Consider the following 17,589-nt stretch of genomic DNA (forward strand, 5'->3'; position numbering starts at 1 on the left):
CATCGCGCGGGTGGCAGAGGACGTGGGTTGTTCGCAGCAAGGTGGGTATATACTGGATACTGATTGAGTGCAGTCAGAAGCAATACGCAAGTCCCAAGACCGCCGCCGGCAGGTCGGAAGGGTGCGGTGGCAGTGAGGTGTTGTGATCTCCGGCAGCTAGCTGGCAGTGCCTTTAGGTCCAACTGCCACACAACTCTACTGTTCGCCAAACGAGATTGGCTCGAGATGACGTCGGGCAGCCCCTGAATCTACTACACACCAAATCTATTTCATTCACTCGACGTTCTGCTAGAACTACAAACCTGCATGTGGCTAACCGTCCTCGTCCAGTTGCACTGCCTGAAACTGGCGACTTTCACGCCACGTGAAGCACGAACGGCGCCAGGCCGACGTCTCCGAGCAGACGCTCCATGGCCTCGTCGGTCAAGCTCACCATCACCTCCCACACCTTCGGATCATCCTTCAGTGGCAGCAGCACGCATCCATACGCGGACTGATTCCTGCTGACCTTCCTCGTCCACTCCGGCTCGCCCAAACCCAAGCCTAGCGTCGTCTCGTCGCCCACGGGCAGGTTGGCCCAATTGGTGATGAAGACATCGGTGCTAAAGTCGATGTTGGGATGATTGAGCGTCTTGACATCCTCAGCCTCGTTGATGATAGCAATGGCTGATCTGGCTTTCGCATCCGTCATGCTCGAGGTTGCCTCCCGAATACGACGAGCGATACCCGACAGCGTGCCGACACCGAAGGGCGCAATCAAGTGGCTCACCGGGTCATCGACGCAGCCGAACAGGACACTGTTGCCGTGGAAGTCGTCTGGAAGTTCTTGCTCCATGCGTTTGGCCATGTCGACTGGTATGAAGATCCTCGACCTCAAGCCGTTCATGTTCAAGTTTGTGGGCCATCTGGCACGCGTGATGGCCTTCCAGAGGATCGCGGCGAGACAGTCGAATCCGGAGAGATGGACGCCTGGCTCGTCGTGCTCGAAGTGGAAGCGTTCTCTCACCATCTCCTTGGTCCCATCGAGCATCTCCCGAGAGAACGTCAGAACACGGCTGGTGCCCTTGCTCGGCGCGAGCGACTTTCTGATGGCGACATCGTACTCTGGATGCTCGTTTAGGTTGGCTTTGACACCTCTGGAGCCCGACAAGCGGTCACGCAGGTGAGCCTGATGTTTGGCGTCTTCTTGCAAGGTTTCTGGGACCTTGACCTTTGGAAGGACCCCAGACATTATGCGGATCACTTCTGCGAGACCCTTGAGGTCGGCCACAGAGTGGTGAACGTAGAAGCACACAATGACGCCTCCCTCGATGAAGTTCGCCTGGACAGCGAAGGCTGGAGCACTACTGTCCTCGTTGCTCGGCGAATCCGGAAGAGGAGTGAGAGCCTCGTTGATGAGCACATTCGCCGGCATCTTGGCCTTGCTCAACTCCTCGTAGGTATGTGGGAACTCCTCATCGCTCAGGACCTTGATCGTCGGCTCGAAGTCGTTGACTTGCGCGTGGGTCACTCTGGCTTCGGCCCTGCCTCTTTGCTCCCCACTGTCGACTTTGCCCTTCGGCTCGTCGACATGGCTGTAGCCATCACCTTCTTCTTCACTATCGCTGTCCTCGTCGTCATAGTCGTCGCCACTACTCTCTCCCTCCGCCTCCACATCAAGATCGTAGACTCCACCCGCCAAGATCGGCCTACAAACCAAAAAGTCAGCCTCTCAACTCAGCCCATCTCACCAAACCCCAACATACATATACGTAACAGCCCTCTTGACATTCTCCCTCAGACTCTTGCCAACCCTCTCTTGCACGCCCTCCTCCTCGCCCTTGCAAGGGAAGCACAGCGCATAACGCACGTACGCTCGAATGAGACTCTGGTCGATCGACGAGAGGCGGTAGGTGACTGCTTCGTTCTCCATTTCGGTTCTGGTGTTGCTGTTGTCGAGGCGGTTGGTCGTGTAAAGTCAAAGGGATATCAGAGAAGTCGTTGTGAGTCGATGGACGAAGGCAGCCAGCCGTTCAAGGGGATATCGCAGCCGCGCGTTATAAAGTGAGGTTGTGAAAGTGAGTGAAGGCGTGGTGGAAGTGAGAGGGTAAAAAGGCTTCATTCACAACGTCACTTTCACGTGTCAACGAGTGGTTTTTTTCTGACATACTCTAATGCTGTCTGTCTGCTTTGCACTGATGAACCATTGTATAGTAGCGAACCCGTTAACCTCATGCCCAGTACCCTTCTAACCTTCCCTGTTGACTTTCTGTTTTTCCTGCTTGCGCAGTTGTAGTGTTCTGGCGTAGAAACAAGCCCGCCTGTGTATTCGTCATTTTCTCTCTCTCTTCACTTTCCATGTGAGTATTACCCAGATTCCTTCAACGCCCAAAAAGAAAAGTAAACGCGCTTCGATGCTCAATCAACTGTTTTTTTTTCTTCGTCTTTCTTTCCTCTCTTTCGCTTCCAAAATGCTTTTCCATGTCATCTCAATAAAAAAAAACTCCGTGCTGTGTGTAGTGCCATGCAATGCTGGTGCGAAATTTCTCAAACCAAAGGGTGTCCTGCTTCTTTCAACTGATCAACGCCATCATGTGATGTTTCCGGTCTCGTGTCAAAAGCAGCTTTCACGTGAAGTCTCTTCACCTCACTTCAACGCCTTCCACTTCCGCGCGCACGTGGCGCCGGCGAAGGTGTAGCTGCTGCCGTTGTCCTTCATCCAGTCGCTGATCTTCTTCCAGGGGATTCGGCCGTGGTTGTATCTAGCCGAGACTGAGTCGGCAAACATGTCGACCGCATCTTCAAGCAGGCGGATCTGATGCATGGTCAGTGTTATTCACGATTGAGGGTGAGGTCGACTTACATCGTTCGCCTTCCATACTGGCTTGCGTACACGCTGGCTCTTGTGCTTCGTCATGACACGAACACGTCCACGCAGCGTCGACTCTGCTTCGGTGAAACGGCCGCGGCGCTTGATGTCCTTGTAGGAATACCCCTTCTCACGCATCTTCAGCAAGTATCTGTCTCGCTCACGGCGGTGAGTAGCCTCAGAGACGGCGCGGTCACTCGCTTCAAGCTCTGAGCTGTGCTCGCTGTCGGTGTCGGTGCCAGAGTCGGAGTCAGTATCTTCGTCGGAAGTGGTATCGAGGAAGGGTCGATCGAGGTCCGGCACGGAGGATGCTGATGACATGTCGAAGGAGTCAGCAGTAAGGGTGGGCTGGGTAGAAGGGGCGTTGAATCCCTGATATGCTGTCATGTTGTTCATCAAACCGCCGTGTGCGTGCGAATGGAGAGCAAACGACGTTTGCTCGGCTGGCGGCTGGTGGTGCTGAGCTTCGTTGAAGATGACCGACAGCGGCACGTGGCAAGTTGGGGCACTCAGAGAGGTGTTGTCCAGCATGACATGAGGACCACTCAGCAAAGGCGCACTCTCCACCTTTGGCACAAAGCTATCTCTCCTCATAACAGGGAATGGGTCGTCGAAGGAGGCACGGAAGGGGCTGTTTGTGACTGGAGTGGGTGGGCCGTTGCTCTCCGTCTCGATTGTCGATGGCGAAGAGCTCTCATACTCCATGGGCCGCGTGATGTAGTCTTGGTAGTCGACATTCTCGTACTTGGACGTGTCGACCTTGTAGGGGAGTGCTGGCAAAGTCGGACTGTTCTCAACCTTTCGTAGCACGACATCATCAGCGTCGATGGCAGTGGATGTGTTGACGGAGCCAAAGCTGCTGTGGAAGTTGTGCTCGGTCGGCTCTGCCGGACGGAAGTTGTGCAGGTTGGTGTATTGAAGATCAGGCCAGAGTTGCTGGGTTGCACCGTCGCCACTCACGGACGTGAAGTCATATTGAAAGGAGTCTTCGAAGAAGGAAGGCTCGTGGTGATGAAACGTAGGTGTCATGCCGGACTGGTTTGACTTGGTCGTATGTGAGCCGTGCATCATTGCCATTGTTCGATATGGTGGCGGTGGTTGAAACTGTCTAGGGCGGAAATACGTCTGATGAGGATGGTGCGGGCGCGGCCAGTTGGCTCGGTGAAGGAACGGGGTGTTGGAGGCAGCCATGGTCGGCCACACCGACACCTGGCCTTGAAACGGCGTGCTTGATGTTCTGCATCAATGGTAAGTCAATTGTAAGTAACCGTCAGTTCGGTGTGCACTTACCCTTGCATGTTGGCGTGGCTTCACGTGGGAACTGGTCGATGTGAGGAGTTCGGTGCAGCTCGCAGCAGCTGGTATCCGGCAGACGGCAGAGTTCTGTGCAGCAGCGTAATCGATTCAGAGGCGGTGGGAGGTGTTGCCACAGTGCCAGGCCAACCTTGCCGTTCTCAGAGCAGTTCGAAGCTGGTCGGTGAATGATGAAGTGAGAGTGTTGCGGGTGACTGCCGAACGAACTGCAGAGCCGACGAACCAGAGAGCGCGGAACAACCGTCGACTGTTGCGGTGTGCAAGGCACTTCGGTCGATAGCGTTGTGGCTGCAGTTGATGTGATGTTTGGAGAAGAGGCGTTGTCGATGGGCCCGATGTCACGTGGAGCGGAGGAGGATGCGGTCTTTTCTGATGACGATTCTCTTTCCAACCAGCAGTCTGCAGAATGTTCAAGAGCTGAGCAAAGATTCAGGCAACCACCACAAGTAAATGATTCAATACAGCCAACCAACAAGTCAAAAGCAAAAGGCAACCCAGCAACAAATTGAACCGCCAAGGAGAGAACACAGGATTCGATGGAGAGAGATCAGCTTCTATACGGCGTTGGAGCTTGTTTTGTGAATCTCCTCAGTGTTGTGAGTGCGTTTGGTGCGTTCGCTTCGCAATGCTGGGTCTGAGGCATCTCGGGAGCGATTGCCTGCACGGCCGGTGTCGTTGACTGTCGTCCGATGTTAGGCGCACCGGCAACCTGTCTCGACCATATTCAAGCCAGCGCGGAGAATGCACCGTCTTGAATGTTCCACTCTGCAGAGCTGCAGCTGCGGCTATATGCAAGGCTATGGAGCTTCGGAAGAGCGCGCCGTCTGTCTCCCGTTATTGAATAGCGGCAAAGGCGAGTGTTCGTTCGTCGTGGGCGAACAGCGATTGCTCGGAACGGACCTGTCAACGACGTTCTCCCTGTCAGTATCCGTGACAGCTTGGCAAGGGATTAGGTCATCGCCATTTGCTCGCGTGTTTGATGGCCTGGAAAGCAAGAGATGGTAACAGGACACCGGGTTTGCCACTTGGATAAGCTGCCGTAAGGTGTTTCAATCTTTTGATCAGCACCGTTCTCTCATCTGAACGACATTTCACGGCACAGGGATGAGATGCTCAACACCGGTCCCTGGACAGGACCTGCGTAGCATCAACACAGCGTCTGCAGCCAGCTTCACTAGAACGGCACGGTAGCATGCGCACCAAGCCAACGCATGCATTGCTTGAGCTCTTTTGCAGAGCACGACAGAAACTGATAGCTCAGCTTTGAGCTTGGTCTGATATGAATGCTTCGCTGCGGTCATTGCGAAGGCAGGTGTGGGATGAGTGACCGCAGTGCTGTTGACGGAGCAGCTTCATTCACGTCGTCTAGATTCTGGGCGGCCATGAGGCAAGACGCGTTCCCTGGTGGCGATCGCCTGTCATGCCGGCCCGATGCAGGTATGCGAAGACAGCTGCGAGCATCCGAAGGCATGCTTCGTACCGGGCTGTGGGGACGGCTTGGTGCAAGATGAGGATATCCCATCCGCACAAACGCAAGAGAGGCCGCGATCTAGGCCGTATCGATGCTTCGATACAGCAGCTCACGAATCACGAGATGCAACAAGATGATCGCCAACGAGGATGTGACAAGTGCCGACCCAGAGAACAGAGTGGTGTTCGCAGCGACAGCTCATGAGGAGAAAGAGCTGAAGTCGGCCTCACTTACCTGGCGTCCGTGCGTAGCTTTTCCAGGCTAGGCCCTCTTGGTCACAGCTGATCCACTCTCTGCTCGTCAACAACATCTGAACAACATCAACAAGCCATCCTTCGAGCGCTCGCAGACGACGAAATTCGTTTCAAGTATTATTTCGCATCTGCAAATCAGAAGACGTCTTTTTCCCTATTGGATTGCAGGCTCATTGCTTCACGTAGACGCCCATTGCTACAGCCAATCACAAGGCGTTGCACGGCTGAATCCTGAGCCAGGGCCTGGCACAGACCTACACTGTTTACTCCAACGACACACCAAACACCATCGACACATTCGCCTCTCCCGCCCGGCCATGAGATCATCTGGATCTCTTCTAGGCCATTCATCTGCGACCTGAAACCATGTGTCTTGGGCGCGTCGCTGTCTGCTGCTTGACACAGAGGCCCGTGAGTGAACGGCCCCCTTCCAGATGTTACACAACCCCATGAGCATGGGCGCTAATCTCCATAGCCAGGCCTAAACAGACCGGTGTCGAGACGAGCTGCTCATTGAACAACTCATCATTACGATCAACACACATCAGGCCTGGAACAGCAATGGTCCGCAGGAGCATCCACCAAATGTTAGAGCCATTCTGCTGGGCTCGCTGTGCATTGAAACTCTCATCCTGCTCGAAGATGGGCTCCTTGAATAGCCGCCTGCTGATGGCCTCGCGCTACTGCTCGTGGCCATATCGTGCTCGATACGCACCTAATATAGTTCGAAACAGGCGCGACGCTTGCACGAGCCGCCAAAGGTGCACTCCATGATGTCTCGCCTGAGGCAGCGCTCGACGACCGGCCACTGAGCTGGCCGACTTGCCTCTGACACTATGTGTTCTGGCACGGCGCCTACAATGATGTGAGGCCAATAGTTTCAGCCTTTCTCAAAGTCTGGTCTGCAGAACTGTAGACGCGGAGAATTTTGTCGAATCGTTTCATCATATGTTTTCCGCCGTCTCATAGGGTGGCCGGACAGCCTCAACAGGCGTGTACAGTCTGATATAAGTCGACCATGTTCGCCACATCCTGGACCTTGACTCCACAAAGCACCCAACACAGCAGCACAAACGATTCCCTTTTTCTTCTTGTGTTTCCTTATTTCCTTATTTCCTTGTGTACTTCTTGGTCATTTGTTCGGTCTGGTACTGGCGTCTACCAGCAATTCTAATCACTAATACACTCCTTCCTCAACTCATCGATTGTGCTTGAGGCACAACATACGCCTGGCTTGCGTCTGACACTGGACCATACCTTCACCCTCGCCACTGGCCATCGCACGACACTGCCTTACATGCCCCTATTCAACACCCTCCCGATCATGCCCAAGGAGAGCAAAATTGCCATGAGTTCGCATTCTGCATCAATCTCCGCACCTTACCCTTCCGCATCGTCGAGCGGACAGAGGAATGCTGCGATATGGAGTTCTGCGGATGACGAGATTCTATTGAGAGCACGAGCGTCTGGGCTGAACTGGCAACCGATTGCGAGTCGACACTTTCCCAATAAGACTGCGAACGCCTGCCGAAAACGACACGAACGTCTCATGGAGAGACGCCTTGTGGACGACTGGGATAGCCACAAGCTTGAGCTCCTCGCTCAGGAGTACATGGCTTGCAGAAGAGAGATGTGGGAGATCCTCGCCGCAAGACTTGGCGAGAGATGGGCCGTTGTCGAAGCCAAGGTCGGTATTGTCAGACATCGAGGCTCCTCAAAATACTGACAAGTCTTCACAGTGCATGGAGAAGGGTCTCAAGACACTCCAAACTGCGGCTCGGACGGCACACAGGAAGGCTGCAGCTGACAGCCAATCGTTCGAAGATCGAGGTATTTCAGACCACAATAGCGACTCTGGCATTGGCCTGGGATCGGACACTGAGATGGAGGTAGGCGACGAGGCCGGACCTTCTACCAAAGCTTCGTCCTGGCATGCTCACCCAACGGTACAGCAACCACATCACGACCACGTACGATCACGAAGCCTCCCACAACCGCTGCCACTGTACCAACCACCGCCTCCAGTCATCCAACGACGTACTTTTGAGGGAAGCGCAATGACGACGAGCCCGCAAGATGTTTCCTTTCAAGGATCGTCAGCATCTCAACGATGCTCGCCAGAATCACAAAACGGACGGGGCGGCATCAGCATTCAGTCCATCGTTTCCAACTGAACGATCCAACGACATACAATGTACCAATATACACGGCAAGGCGCCGTATACGATGAAATGATACCCCACGGCGCATTGGAGCTGCATTTTTGTATTCTATTGCATACGAAGCGACGGACTGACTCTCTTTGGTCCGAGTCTTAGAGCAGTGAGAAATGAGTAGCATTGGGAGGGACATGTACTTGCATTGGCATAGATACTGCATCATGATAGGGTCTGAAAATAGAACCCGGCAGCTCGACCCAACTATTCTACTCGCATCTGGTGTGTTGAACGGCCAAAGAACATTCACATGGTCGACGTCGGCTTCGATCCTCCACCTCCCGAGACAACACCTCTTGGCAACCGTCTCTCGCTTGCGCTGTGCCTCCTACTCACCAGCCTTTCGACATGCACATGCAGTCGTTTCATCTCGTTCAAGCTCTACCAACGTCACAGCACACAGCTGATATCTGCAACGCCATCATACAGTATCTTTCATCACAGCGAAATGTTTACGATATACTCGCTGAGGGGTTGGGCATCTTGCCGCGGTTTCGCCTTGGAAAGATACCGCAGGAGGACCGACTGTGACCGAGTTCAGCAGGACTCGCCGTGAGCTGCACCGAGTCTGTGAGGGCGTGCGGGCCTACTGGCCCTGCCGGCGTGCTCAAGACATATAATAGCCACCGGGACGCCCATTCTCGTTGACTTTGTCCTTTTCCTTTGCCCGCTCTCCTCAGCGAGCACCGTCTTCGAGGCATTGAACTCGAGATGCGTTCGTCGACATGGCCCATGGACACGCGAGAACTTCGGACTTCGTTTAAGCACCTCACACACCTTGGTCCACTGTTTTTTCCCACCAGCAAGACGCTGGGGCGGACCTGGAAACGCAACACCTTCGCGCTTCGCGAGCAGTCTCAGCGCGAGCGCCCGTCCGGATGCCTTGGGGGCAGATTCGACCACCGACGCTCCTGAAAACGATTCCACACGGCGGGCTGTTGGGAAGCCTGCACTTGCCGGCGGTCTGCTTACAGGAAAGGGCACTGCACAGCAGGCTTCGAGCCATGCATCCCCAAGACGACAGCGCAGTGGTCGTGAGACTGTATCGGACCGACAGCAGGGTGTGGCGCCCTGGCGCTTATGCACAATGTCCTGCAGCCTTACCGTAGCTTGCATCGTCTATCGTCGGGCGGGAACCGCCGGCGATAGATTCGCTTTCAGCTGCTGAGACTGGCCGGCGGACCGCTGCGCCCAGCGTGAAGTGGCCGTGATGATTTGCTGGTGCGGTACCAGTCCTTCAACATCGGCCCAAGCCGGAGTTCTTCGATGCGGCGAGAAAAAAGTCTCTGCATGAGCTCGCGCCGCTTTGCGCCACGCCAGTGCACGCTACGCCCATGCTGCACGTCGTCATGGCACCTTGACGTTCCTGTCCCAAGCCTCCCAAGGCGTGTTTTGCATCTGTGGTAGACCATGTCGCCGCAAGTGGTAGTGGGGTTCGTTGCGTTGAGGTGCTTGCTCTGCGACCAACGTCGATATGCTTCGAGCCTCTCCGGCGCCGGTCGACTTCGCTCGCTGCCATCTAAAGCGGCCCTTCTTTTCGTATTGTTCCTTCCACCACCTCTCCTTCGCTCAACCTGCATACTCATCGACATACTACTGCTCTTTCGTGCTAGCCTTCTCACTCTCAGCTACTCAACCCTACGCACGCGGGGAACGAACATCATCACCATCCCTTGTGCCAGTCATCAGTTAAACCGGCCAACCCCTCCTTCGATGCCTCTGTTCTGATGTTGATCTCCACACTACCCGGCCCCGTCGAGGTCCCTGTCTCCTCTCGTGGGCACAGTAACGTTAAGAAGATGCCAGAGTCATCGTCGTCGACCACCCCAACAACATCGGTCAAGCGCGCCTGCGATGCGTGTCACAGACGAAAGGTCAAATGCATTGGCGAAGGGACGCGACCATGCAAGAATTGCACGTCGGCTGGTCTTGCGTGCACCTACAACGCAGTACGTGTGCCCCTAAGCGGAACCGCCCCCCCCGGGGACTTTTTGCCCCGAAACCCAACCACCACCACCCCAAACCCTTCCAGAGCACGTTGCTAACGTTAAAAGGTGCCGTTGAAGAAGGGCCCAAAAGGGAGCAGAGCAAAGGTCATATCTGAGTTGAGAGAGAACCAAAGACAATCCCGACTTGCCGCGAAACGCCATGGCATCGACTTCGACAACCCCACCCACTCTCCGGCCGACCTCAAGACCGCAGGACTACTATCTATGGACATGATTACATCCTGCGTTGACTACTACTTCGCTCATCTGTATCCGACCCAGCCAATCCTTCACCGTCAGAAAGTTGGGGAGACCATAGGCCAAATGGAGAACAATATCGAAGCCTATTGTTTGGTAGTATCACTCTGCGCCTACATGATGATCCAACCGAATATGGTCATCCCTCCAGAGGCGTTTGAAGGTTTGGAGGTCCCTCCGCAATCAAGCCTCCAGCTGGGCCACACCCTTCTGGAAGAAGCTCTTCGAGTACGGAAAGGCCACAACTATATCGAAAACCCCTCGATATGGTCCGTCATCACATCATTCTTCTTCTTCGGCAGCTATTTCTGCTTGGATCGACAGAATACAGCCTGGTTCCATCTACGAGAAGCGACGACGCTAGCGCAGATCATGGGCATGCATGATGAAGTGAATTACCAATTGGAAGACATTGTCGAGAGCTCAAGAAGACGGCGGTTATACTGGCTTTTGTTCGTTACAGAACGAGCTTATGCTTTGCAGCAGCATAAGCCGCTTACACTGCATGCTACCATCAATCTTCCGACGCTGGACGAGGACCCAGCAGAGACGGTGGAGCTGAATGGATTCATCCACCTTGTCCACCTATTTCGACCATTCGACGACACCTTCGTGGGGCTCTGGAACAAAGCAAGGGTCGGGTGTACAACTGAATGGCTCGCACGCCTACAGCAACAGCTTTCAGACGCTCTGCCAACATACCTGCAATGCACGGAGAGCCAGGCAGTGGATCTGAGGACGTCACAGCAGTGGTTGAGGACAATGGTGTGGCAACTCTCGATCAGCCACGGCTTCCTCTCTTCTGCAGCGGCAGACAACGCAATGAGCTTCAAGTTCCCGATCGAAGTGTCCCGTGACTTGGTACAATCGGCTACTCAATTCACTCAAGCATCGATGGAGGTCCACGGCATTGGACTAATCGAGAAACTCTTCGACGTAGCCTGCACTCTTACCGATGTCATGTCCGTCATCCCTCACGAGCAATACACCTTCGAATTCGGGCCACGCGACTATCTCAACCAGCTCATGTCCCTAATTTCGACACTCCGAGGTGGCCGACAACGATATCTACCCTTACTCATGCAGAAGATCAACGACACCATGGCCAACACCCCTGGCTACACGATCCCCGCCATCCCGCCAAGCATTCGCGGAGAAGACTTATACGATGGAAGTCCAAGTCACAGTGGTGATTCTACACCGTTCGGCAGCCCACTCAGTTCTGGTGCTCGCCCCTTTGGAGGATACCCAGAGATGGCTGTGAGTTCCGCGATGCAATACTCGCAGGCTCCCATCCCAGTCTCTGCACCTGGTGGAATGTTTGAGGATGACTACTCGGGAAGTCAGGCCAAATACGAGTCTAGTGGTTGAACACCAGACCATGACTCTTAAACTGGAGAAACAAACATGGCGGATGAAGAAGGAACTGCACGCATGGCCGATCTGCGAGATCGAGGGCTTTGGACGCCATACTGCGACTTTCACGATCGTGAGGCAGAACGATCCCGGCCCCGAATACCCCAATGAAACAGCGCACCGACGAAGGAGTCGGCTGGAAGGCCGAGTCGCTTCAAGACTGCCACGATGGATCACGGGAGCGAAGCCAGCGAATTGGCTCGGAACTCTAAACCGACCAGATCTGCAACCCATGCATCTGAGCACATGCGCCTGGTGGGGAAGATCGATCGTATGAGTCGTGGGAGAAGGTCGACGTAATGGATCGATGCCAACTCCTCAGCAAGACAACGAAACTGTTGGCAGGCTCACCGACGGTGAAAGCTCGTCTCGGGCATGACATGGGACGAAAACGTGAGCATGAGGAATTGCTAGGATAGCTGCCAGTCGTGTATATCACGACAAGACATGAAGACGAATGAAAGAATATCAAAATTCAGACCCACGGTCATTCCCCTGCCACACTGCCATCGATTGACAACTGCACTCCTAACGCTCGAACCATGAGACCGGCATCTGACGGGCGTGTCCAAAGTCAATCGTCAATCCTCCGCAACGTCCACAGATCGCCAAGCTTCTCGACCAGCCAGCCGGTGTCGATCCATTCGACGAAGTCAACGACATCTCGTGGACGTCATAGTACTCTCCCACCCCCTAGCCCACAAACAGGAACGAGCCAGTCGAAGCATCACTGCGGCTTCACCTCACGCAGTCAGCCAGTCACTCACCCCTTTTTCACAAGCCCTCAACTCAACACTACCTACTACTTACAGAACCTCTCTATGCAATTTCCCCATTCCACCTAGTTCATTTCAATGGTAAATCCTCCGCAGTAGTCTCCAGTCAAACTTCCAACGGACTGCATACATAATTGTTAGAGGCCGCTGCCTTTACATGGAGGTGCGTACAAGGTACATGTGGTACCACACCCCACCCTAGCGCCAAGCCACACGGCCAGACTGCTCTGGCTGAGGGCCAGCCTTTTCTTACCTACATCCATCCAACCTATCCAACTATTTGCTTTACATGCATACTACAAGTCAGGGGTCTTTGGAGACCGATTGAGGCTGTGCAACCGCTTGACACAGCATCATAGCAGACGAACGACGTACACGGGTCATTCGGTCAGTCCGAACCAAGAGATGGTTACGATCCAAGTCATTCGTATAAGCTATTTTAGCTATATACGGGGTCCAGAACGGCGTCTCGCCCAAAGGCCCATGATTGTGGTTAGAGTTGCGTAGAGTCTCTTCCCGACCCAGCCATCGCGCCGGCGCCTTCGAGCCGGTCTGGGGCTATCTGTGTCTCGCCACTTTGTGGCGTCTTGCATGTACTTGCTTATTCTCCTTGGCTGCCCGCCGTTTTGTCCAAGCTGTATGGCAAGATCCTGGGGTAGCATGGGTGTAGGTGTAGTCCCCGAGCTTCACGACGAGTGTGTCATGTTTGACTGCTGCCACACCAAAATCCGATTCCCAATTTCGAAGCGACTTGCGGGTAGCTCGGGCTATTTTCTGTCGTTTCCTGGATGTCCATCAAGACACACATTGTACCGGTGCGCAAGACTTCAAGGTCGTAGGCACGATCGTCGTCAACCATCCTCGAACGGATGCATTGCAGGAGCCTTTGAGCCAGGACGGTTGCTTTCCAGGAATGACGGGCCCAGCGCTGCCACCTTCAAAGCAAGAGCATGTTTCGCGCATGAGAAGGGAAAATATGTCAGTCATCAGTGGCCAGAGACAACAGAGCCGCTCGCCATCGTGTGCGTTATGGTGTCGTTTGGGGCGGGCAAGATCTTTCTGCCGCGCAGGTAAAGTGTCGCCTTGACATCTCTCACTTGCGCTTCTGGGCAGTACCGTTGGTCGTCGAGCTGGATGTCGTGTGCCCGTTGCTATGAGCATGATCATGATCATGATCATGGCCGTGCTCGTGTTCGTGGTCATGGTCGTGATCGTGGTCATCCTCAAGCAGTTCCTGGTCCTTCTGCGTAAATTGATCGGCAAATGGTACCTGGTCTGCTCCCTTTGTGATGAATCGAATGTTGACTCGCTTCGTCCCCTTGACCTTCTCAACAATAGCGTCTCGAATCTCGACTTCGATGTCGTTGGAATGTGCAACGGACCAGTCCTCTGGAACACCCACTTCGACCTCGAACATCAGGTTTTGACCGCTCTTGATGCCTTGCACACCGCGGACTTCTGCGTCGTTGTTCTCCAGGGCGGCCTTTGCGGCTGTCTCGGCACCCTCCCTAGCGTCCTCATCCATACCCACATCCGCAAGCTCCAGCAAGGCAGACTTGGTGTTGACGAAACCGGCCTGAACAATCATGCCGCTAATGATCAGACCGCCGACAGGATCGAGCCAGCGTGCGCTCTCCAAGAAGTGGCTGGCAACGATGGTGAAAAGAGCGACGAAGGCAGTCAGACTGTCTACTCGGTGGTGATAGGCCTCGGAATGTAAGCTTTGTGTATGGCAAGCTGAGGGGGTTTAGGACTTACATTGCTGGACAGGACGCTACTTCGCTTCTCCTTGGCAATCTTCATGGTTGCTCGGTACAACCACTCCTTGACAACGATACTCCCAGCTGCCAACCAAGCAGCATTGATGTTGGGTCCCAAGTCGATGTGTCCGTGATCATGGCCATGATGATGTGCATGCTCGAAGATACCCGTATGAGAGAGCATCTCAAAGATCTGAGGGAAGAACTGTTGAGTGAGCGCCATGACAGCCTGCAGGCCTATCATCAGACCTCCAGTCAACAGGATGCCAGATACCGCCAGGGCGCCAAGCGATTCGATCTTGCCGTAGCCTAGGGGAAACCGCGTAGTGGCTGGGCGAAGCGAATAGGATATGGTAGCGAGTGTCGTTACATCAGAGATCATGTCTGTCAATGCGTGGACTGCATCTGCTGTTAACCTGTACGCCAAAATATCAGCAAACGTTCGGTACAGCTCTTAACACGTATACAAGTGCATGTATGGTATATATGCTGCTTGCCACGAGCAATGGACATCCTTACGCTTGCGAGTTGAAGACGTATCCACCTGCGCCCTTTGCTATTGCCATGCCCAAGTTCACGTATAATCCAATTCTTGTAATGCGTACCCCTGGATCGCTCTTGTTGGTGCTAGTAAGGTATGTGTTGTCATGATGGTGATGGTGGTGTCCATGGGAATGTCCCATGTGCGTTCTCTTCTGCTGGGAAGCCATTGCTGTCGTTGCGTTTGGTGAACGAAGGTGGTGGACAATATGAGACCACTGGTAGGGCGATGATATATGCGTCGGCAGCGGCGTGTTACCCGCGCGGTTGTTGGTGGAAGAACGAGTATACGTGTCCGCGAGGGTCAGCAGGATTCGGCGTTGGGTTCGTGAGCGGACTCGGACGCTGGCGGTCTTGGACAGCCACGCAGTAGGTGTTGTCGTCGTCGTCGATTGTGTGTTACATCGTCGTAAATGAAACATCGGGGCCGTATAAATAGAATTCCCAGCAGGCGGGAGAGGGGAGTTCAGGGGGGTTTTGGCCCAGCGACTTCTTCTACCTACCGGCCCCCTGATACACCCAGAAGAATAGCGATGCAGCACGTCTATCCACCATGCGAGGCCTCGAGGACTGTGCAGAGCGAACGCGTCGGCGATGAGGTGTGTCGAGGCGCATTGTCTGCTCGCAATTCGCTGCTAGCCGAAAAATGCATGAGCCGCGGAAGAAGGTGGACCTCGTCGCGGCGGCTGTGGAGGAACGAAGACGACATTGGGCTTGGCAGACATTCACCTCCACTCACGCCTCACATGCCAGCCATGACACTAATGGCTTCCACGGACTCGATGGAATGAACAATTCATCATTGACCCGGTCACGCTGCCGAGTCGGGTATCGATCTTATGCGGCCGTAACAATACATACACTGTGAAGATGCCGTACACTCACTCACACGCGTCATGAAGGCGCTACTACATTTCCCCCTTCGACCAAAGTAATCTCTTCGATTTGCTTCTTGGTGTCTTCACCGCAGCACTCGACACGCTTCCACGTGGTCATGCGTCCAGCATTGGTGTCCACCTCCCACACTCGCACGCGCCGATGGAAGCCTCCATACCCGGCATATCCACCAAACCCAGAGCCACCGGCATAACACATCCAGGGCCCAATGTGATTGTTCTTCTTGCCATGTTGTGGATGCTCAGCGTCGGAGTCAGGATCGTCTCGACCTTCCGACTTTGGTGGTCGCAGCGCACAATAGTCATTTACATGGTCGTGTCCACAACCAACCGCCACAACACCCTCTTCAGCCAGCGCATCGTAGAAATGGGAGTTATATCCAGGTGCGGTCACGCCCTCTTTCCACTTGCCGCCTGCTATAGTATTCTTCTTGTCGGCGTACTCCGGCAGAGGAATGTGAATGAATGCCATGTCCATATGAATGTGGCTATATTTGTGATGATTCTTTTTCAGTCCTTGGGCAGTGTTTTGAAACCAATCAATTTGGCCTCGCTTGATCCAGTCGTAACCCTTGTAGTTCTTCTCATCCGGCGTGAGCGAATGCGAGTCCAGGAGATACAGAGTGATTGCAGAATGTTGTGATCCCGGCGCCAGCACCTCAATGTAGTAGTTCCCTACACCCTCAATGTTATCCGGACCAGGCTGACTCATGCTGAAGGGGAGAGTCTGAAGCAGAGCCATTTGGGCTGCTCTGGGAAGCGATTTGGGTCCTTCGTCATCGTGATTGCCGAAGATGGCAGCGAAAGGTATTGAGCGTTCAATGAGAGGAGCTACCATCTTGAAGATAGCAGTCTGCGTATCTGGCGCAGCAGGACCCTCGGTTTGATCGCCTGACAAAACGACTAAATCCGGTTTCTCATCGTCCAGTACAGCCTCAATGAACTCCAAAGTACGTGAGTCTGCTTCACAAGCAGTACTCGGTTCGTTCTTAGGCCCGATCGCATCTCTGCATGCACCCAGGCCAGTCGAGAGATGTGCATCAGACACTTGAAGAATCTTGAACTTGCCATCTTTTGTCACGCGTGGAACAGGCGGAGAGTGATCCGTTTTGGGCCTACCGTGTCGGACACTCAACCGTGGAGGACGTCCCCCATCTGAGCCATCCACCAGTAGAGGCAGCTGAGCAAGACTCCAGTTTGGCCTAGGATCCACGGCATCAGAGCCAAACAGCACATCGATAGCCGTCACTGCTTTGTCCGAATCGCTGTCATGTCTCTTACTGCTCCTCAGAATGAATAATCCTCCAGGCCTGCTTTCCCAAATCTCCGCTCCCTGACCCTTTTCGCTCACTTCGGGCTGTAATCTGCCAACCTTGACATCTATCACAACCCTGTCCTCAGTCGTAAGCTCCTCCTCCTTCTTGCGCTGAACATGCAGATAGGCACTGTTGAGCCATCCTGTCCCCAAATACAGATCTTTCTCGATGCGATTCCACTTATTTGCGTCCAGTCGGCAGTTGGATAGAGGATTCACAGAGGAGCAGAAAGCGATCGTAACGTCGGTAATAACGGTCCCAGTGTGATGTGAAGGTAGAGCAGAGTGAATGGAGTCTGGTAACACTCGGTAGCGGGAGTCGGCGATCCAAACGAGTATGGCGAGGAGGATGACCAGGCCGCTGACTTGACCCAGTGTCCGTACCTAGAACATGATATTAGTATGTGGAGATTTATGGTAAATACCAGTGGTCTCACTATGCGCCGGGTCATGGTGCCAGAAAGCTCTCCAAGAGCTCAAGAGGCCTGGACTAGAGTATATGTGTCAAGGTGGTTGCTGTGTTGACGAGGCGCCCGC

The 17,589-nt window shown here is 54.1% G+C and overlaps 7 protein-coding genes across 7 annotated transcripts; 3 read left to right on the forward strand and 4 right to left on the reverse strand.

The window, feature by feature from the left end:
• Window positions 1–355: 355 nt before the first annotated feature.
• Window positions 356–1,912, reverse strand: M409DRAFT_16873 (uncharacterized protein; the record flags this gene model as incomplete). Its single annotated transcript, XM_033803799.1, has 2 exons — window positions 356–1,688; window positions 1,746–1,912. 2 exons carry the CDS (start codon window positions 1,910–1,912, stop codon window positions 356–358), a joined length of 1,500 nt encoding a protein of 499 aa, XP_033673807.1.
• A 714-nt stretch (window positions 1,913–2,626) lies between these two features.
• Window positions 2,627–3,925, reverse strand: M409DRAFT_16874 (uncharacterized protein; the record flags this gene model as incomplete). Its single annotated transcript, XM_033803800.1, has 2 exons — window positions 2,627–2,794; window positions 2,843–3,925. 2 exons carry the CDS (start codon window positions 3,923–3,925, stop codon window positions 2,627–2,629), a joined length of 1,251 nt encoding a protein of 416 aa, XP_033673808.1.
• Window positions 3,926–7,211: 3,286 nt separating this feature from the next.
• Window positions 7,212–8,061, forward strand: M409DRAFT_49430 (uncharacterized protein; the record flags this gene model as incomplete). The annotated part of the gene is made up of 2 exons (XM_033811241.1): window positions 7,212–7,574; window positions 7,627–8,061. The coding sequence occupies 2 exons, from the start codon at window positions 7,212–7,214 to the stop codon at window positions 8,059–8,061; spliced, it is 798 nt and encodes a 265-aa protein (XP_033673809.1).
• Window positions 8,062–8,814: 753 nt separating this feature from the next.
• M409DRAFT_49431 (uncharacterized protein) lies at window positions 8,815–9,271 on the forward strand (the record flags this gene model as incomplete). Its single annotated transcript, XM_033811242.1, has 2 exons — window positions 8,815–8,818; window positions 8,907–9,271. The coding sequence occupies 2 exons, from the start codon at window positions 8,815–8,817 to the stop codon at window positions 9,269–9,271; spliced, it is 369 nt and encodes a 122-aa protein (XP_033673810.1).
• A 559-nt stretch (window positions 9,272–9,830) lies between these two features.
• M409DRAFT_49432 (uncharacterized protein) lies at window positions 9,831–11,720 on the forward strand (the record flags this gene model as incomplete). Its single annotated transcript, XM_033811243.1, has 2 exons — window positions 9,831–10,052; window positions 10,158–11,720. The coding sequence occupies 2 exons, from the start codon at window positions 9,831–9,833 to the stop codon at window positions 11,718–11,720; spliced, it is 1,785 nt and encodes a 594-aa protein (XP_033673811.1).
• A 1,914-nt stretch (window positions 11,721–13,634) lies between these two features.
• Window positions 13,635–15,011, reverse strand: M409DRAFT_16876 (uncharacterized protein; the record flags this gene model as incomplete). Its single annotated transcript, XM_033803801.1, has 3 exons — window positions 13,635–14,249; window positions 14,300–14,717; window positions 14,821–15,011. The coding sequence occupies 3 exons, from the start codon at window positions 15,009–15,011 to the stop codon at window positions 13,635–13,637; spliced, it is 1,224 nt and encodes a 407-aa protein (XP_033673812.1).
• Window positions 15,012–15,735: 724 nt separating this feature from the next.
• Window positions 15,736–17,504, reverse strand: M409DRAFT_62577 (uncharacterized protein; the record flags this gene model as incomplete). The annotated part of the gene is made up of 2 exons (XM_033815238.1): window positions 15,736–17,436; window positions 17,490–17,504. 2 exons carry the CDS (start codon window positions 17,502–17,504, stop codon window positions 15,736–15,738), a joined length of 1,716 nt encoding a protein of 571 aa, XP_033673813.1.
• Window positions 17,505–17,589: the final 85 nt, after the last annotated feature.

The sequence above is a fragment of the Zasmidium cellare genome (assembly GCF_010093935.1).
Source record: "Zasmidium cellare ATCC 36951 unplaced genomic scaffold M409scaffold_2, whole genome shotgun sequence".
Taxonomy (NCBI): domain Eukaryota; kingdom Fungi; phylum Ascomycota; class Dothideomycetes; order Mycosphaerellales; family Mycosphaerellaceae; genus Zasmidium; species Zasmidium cellare.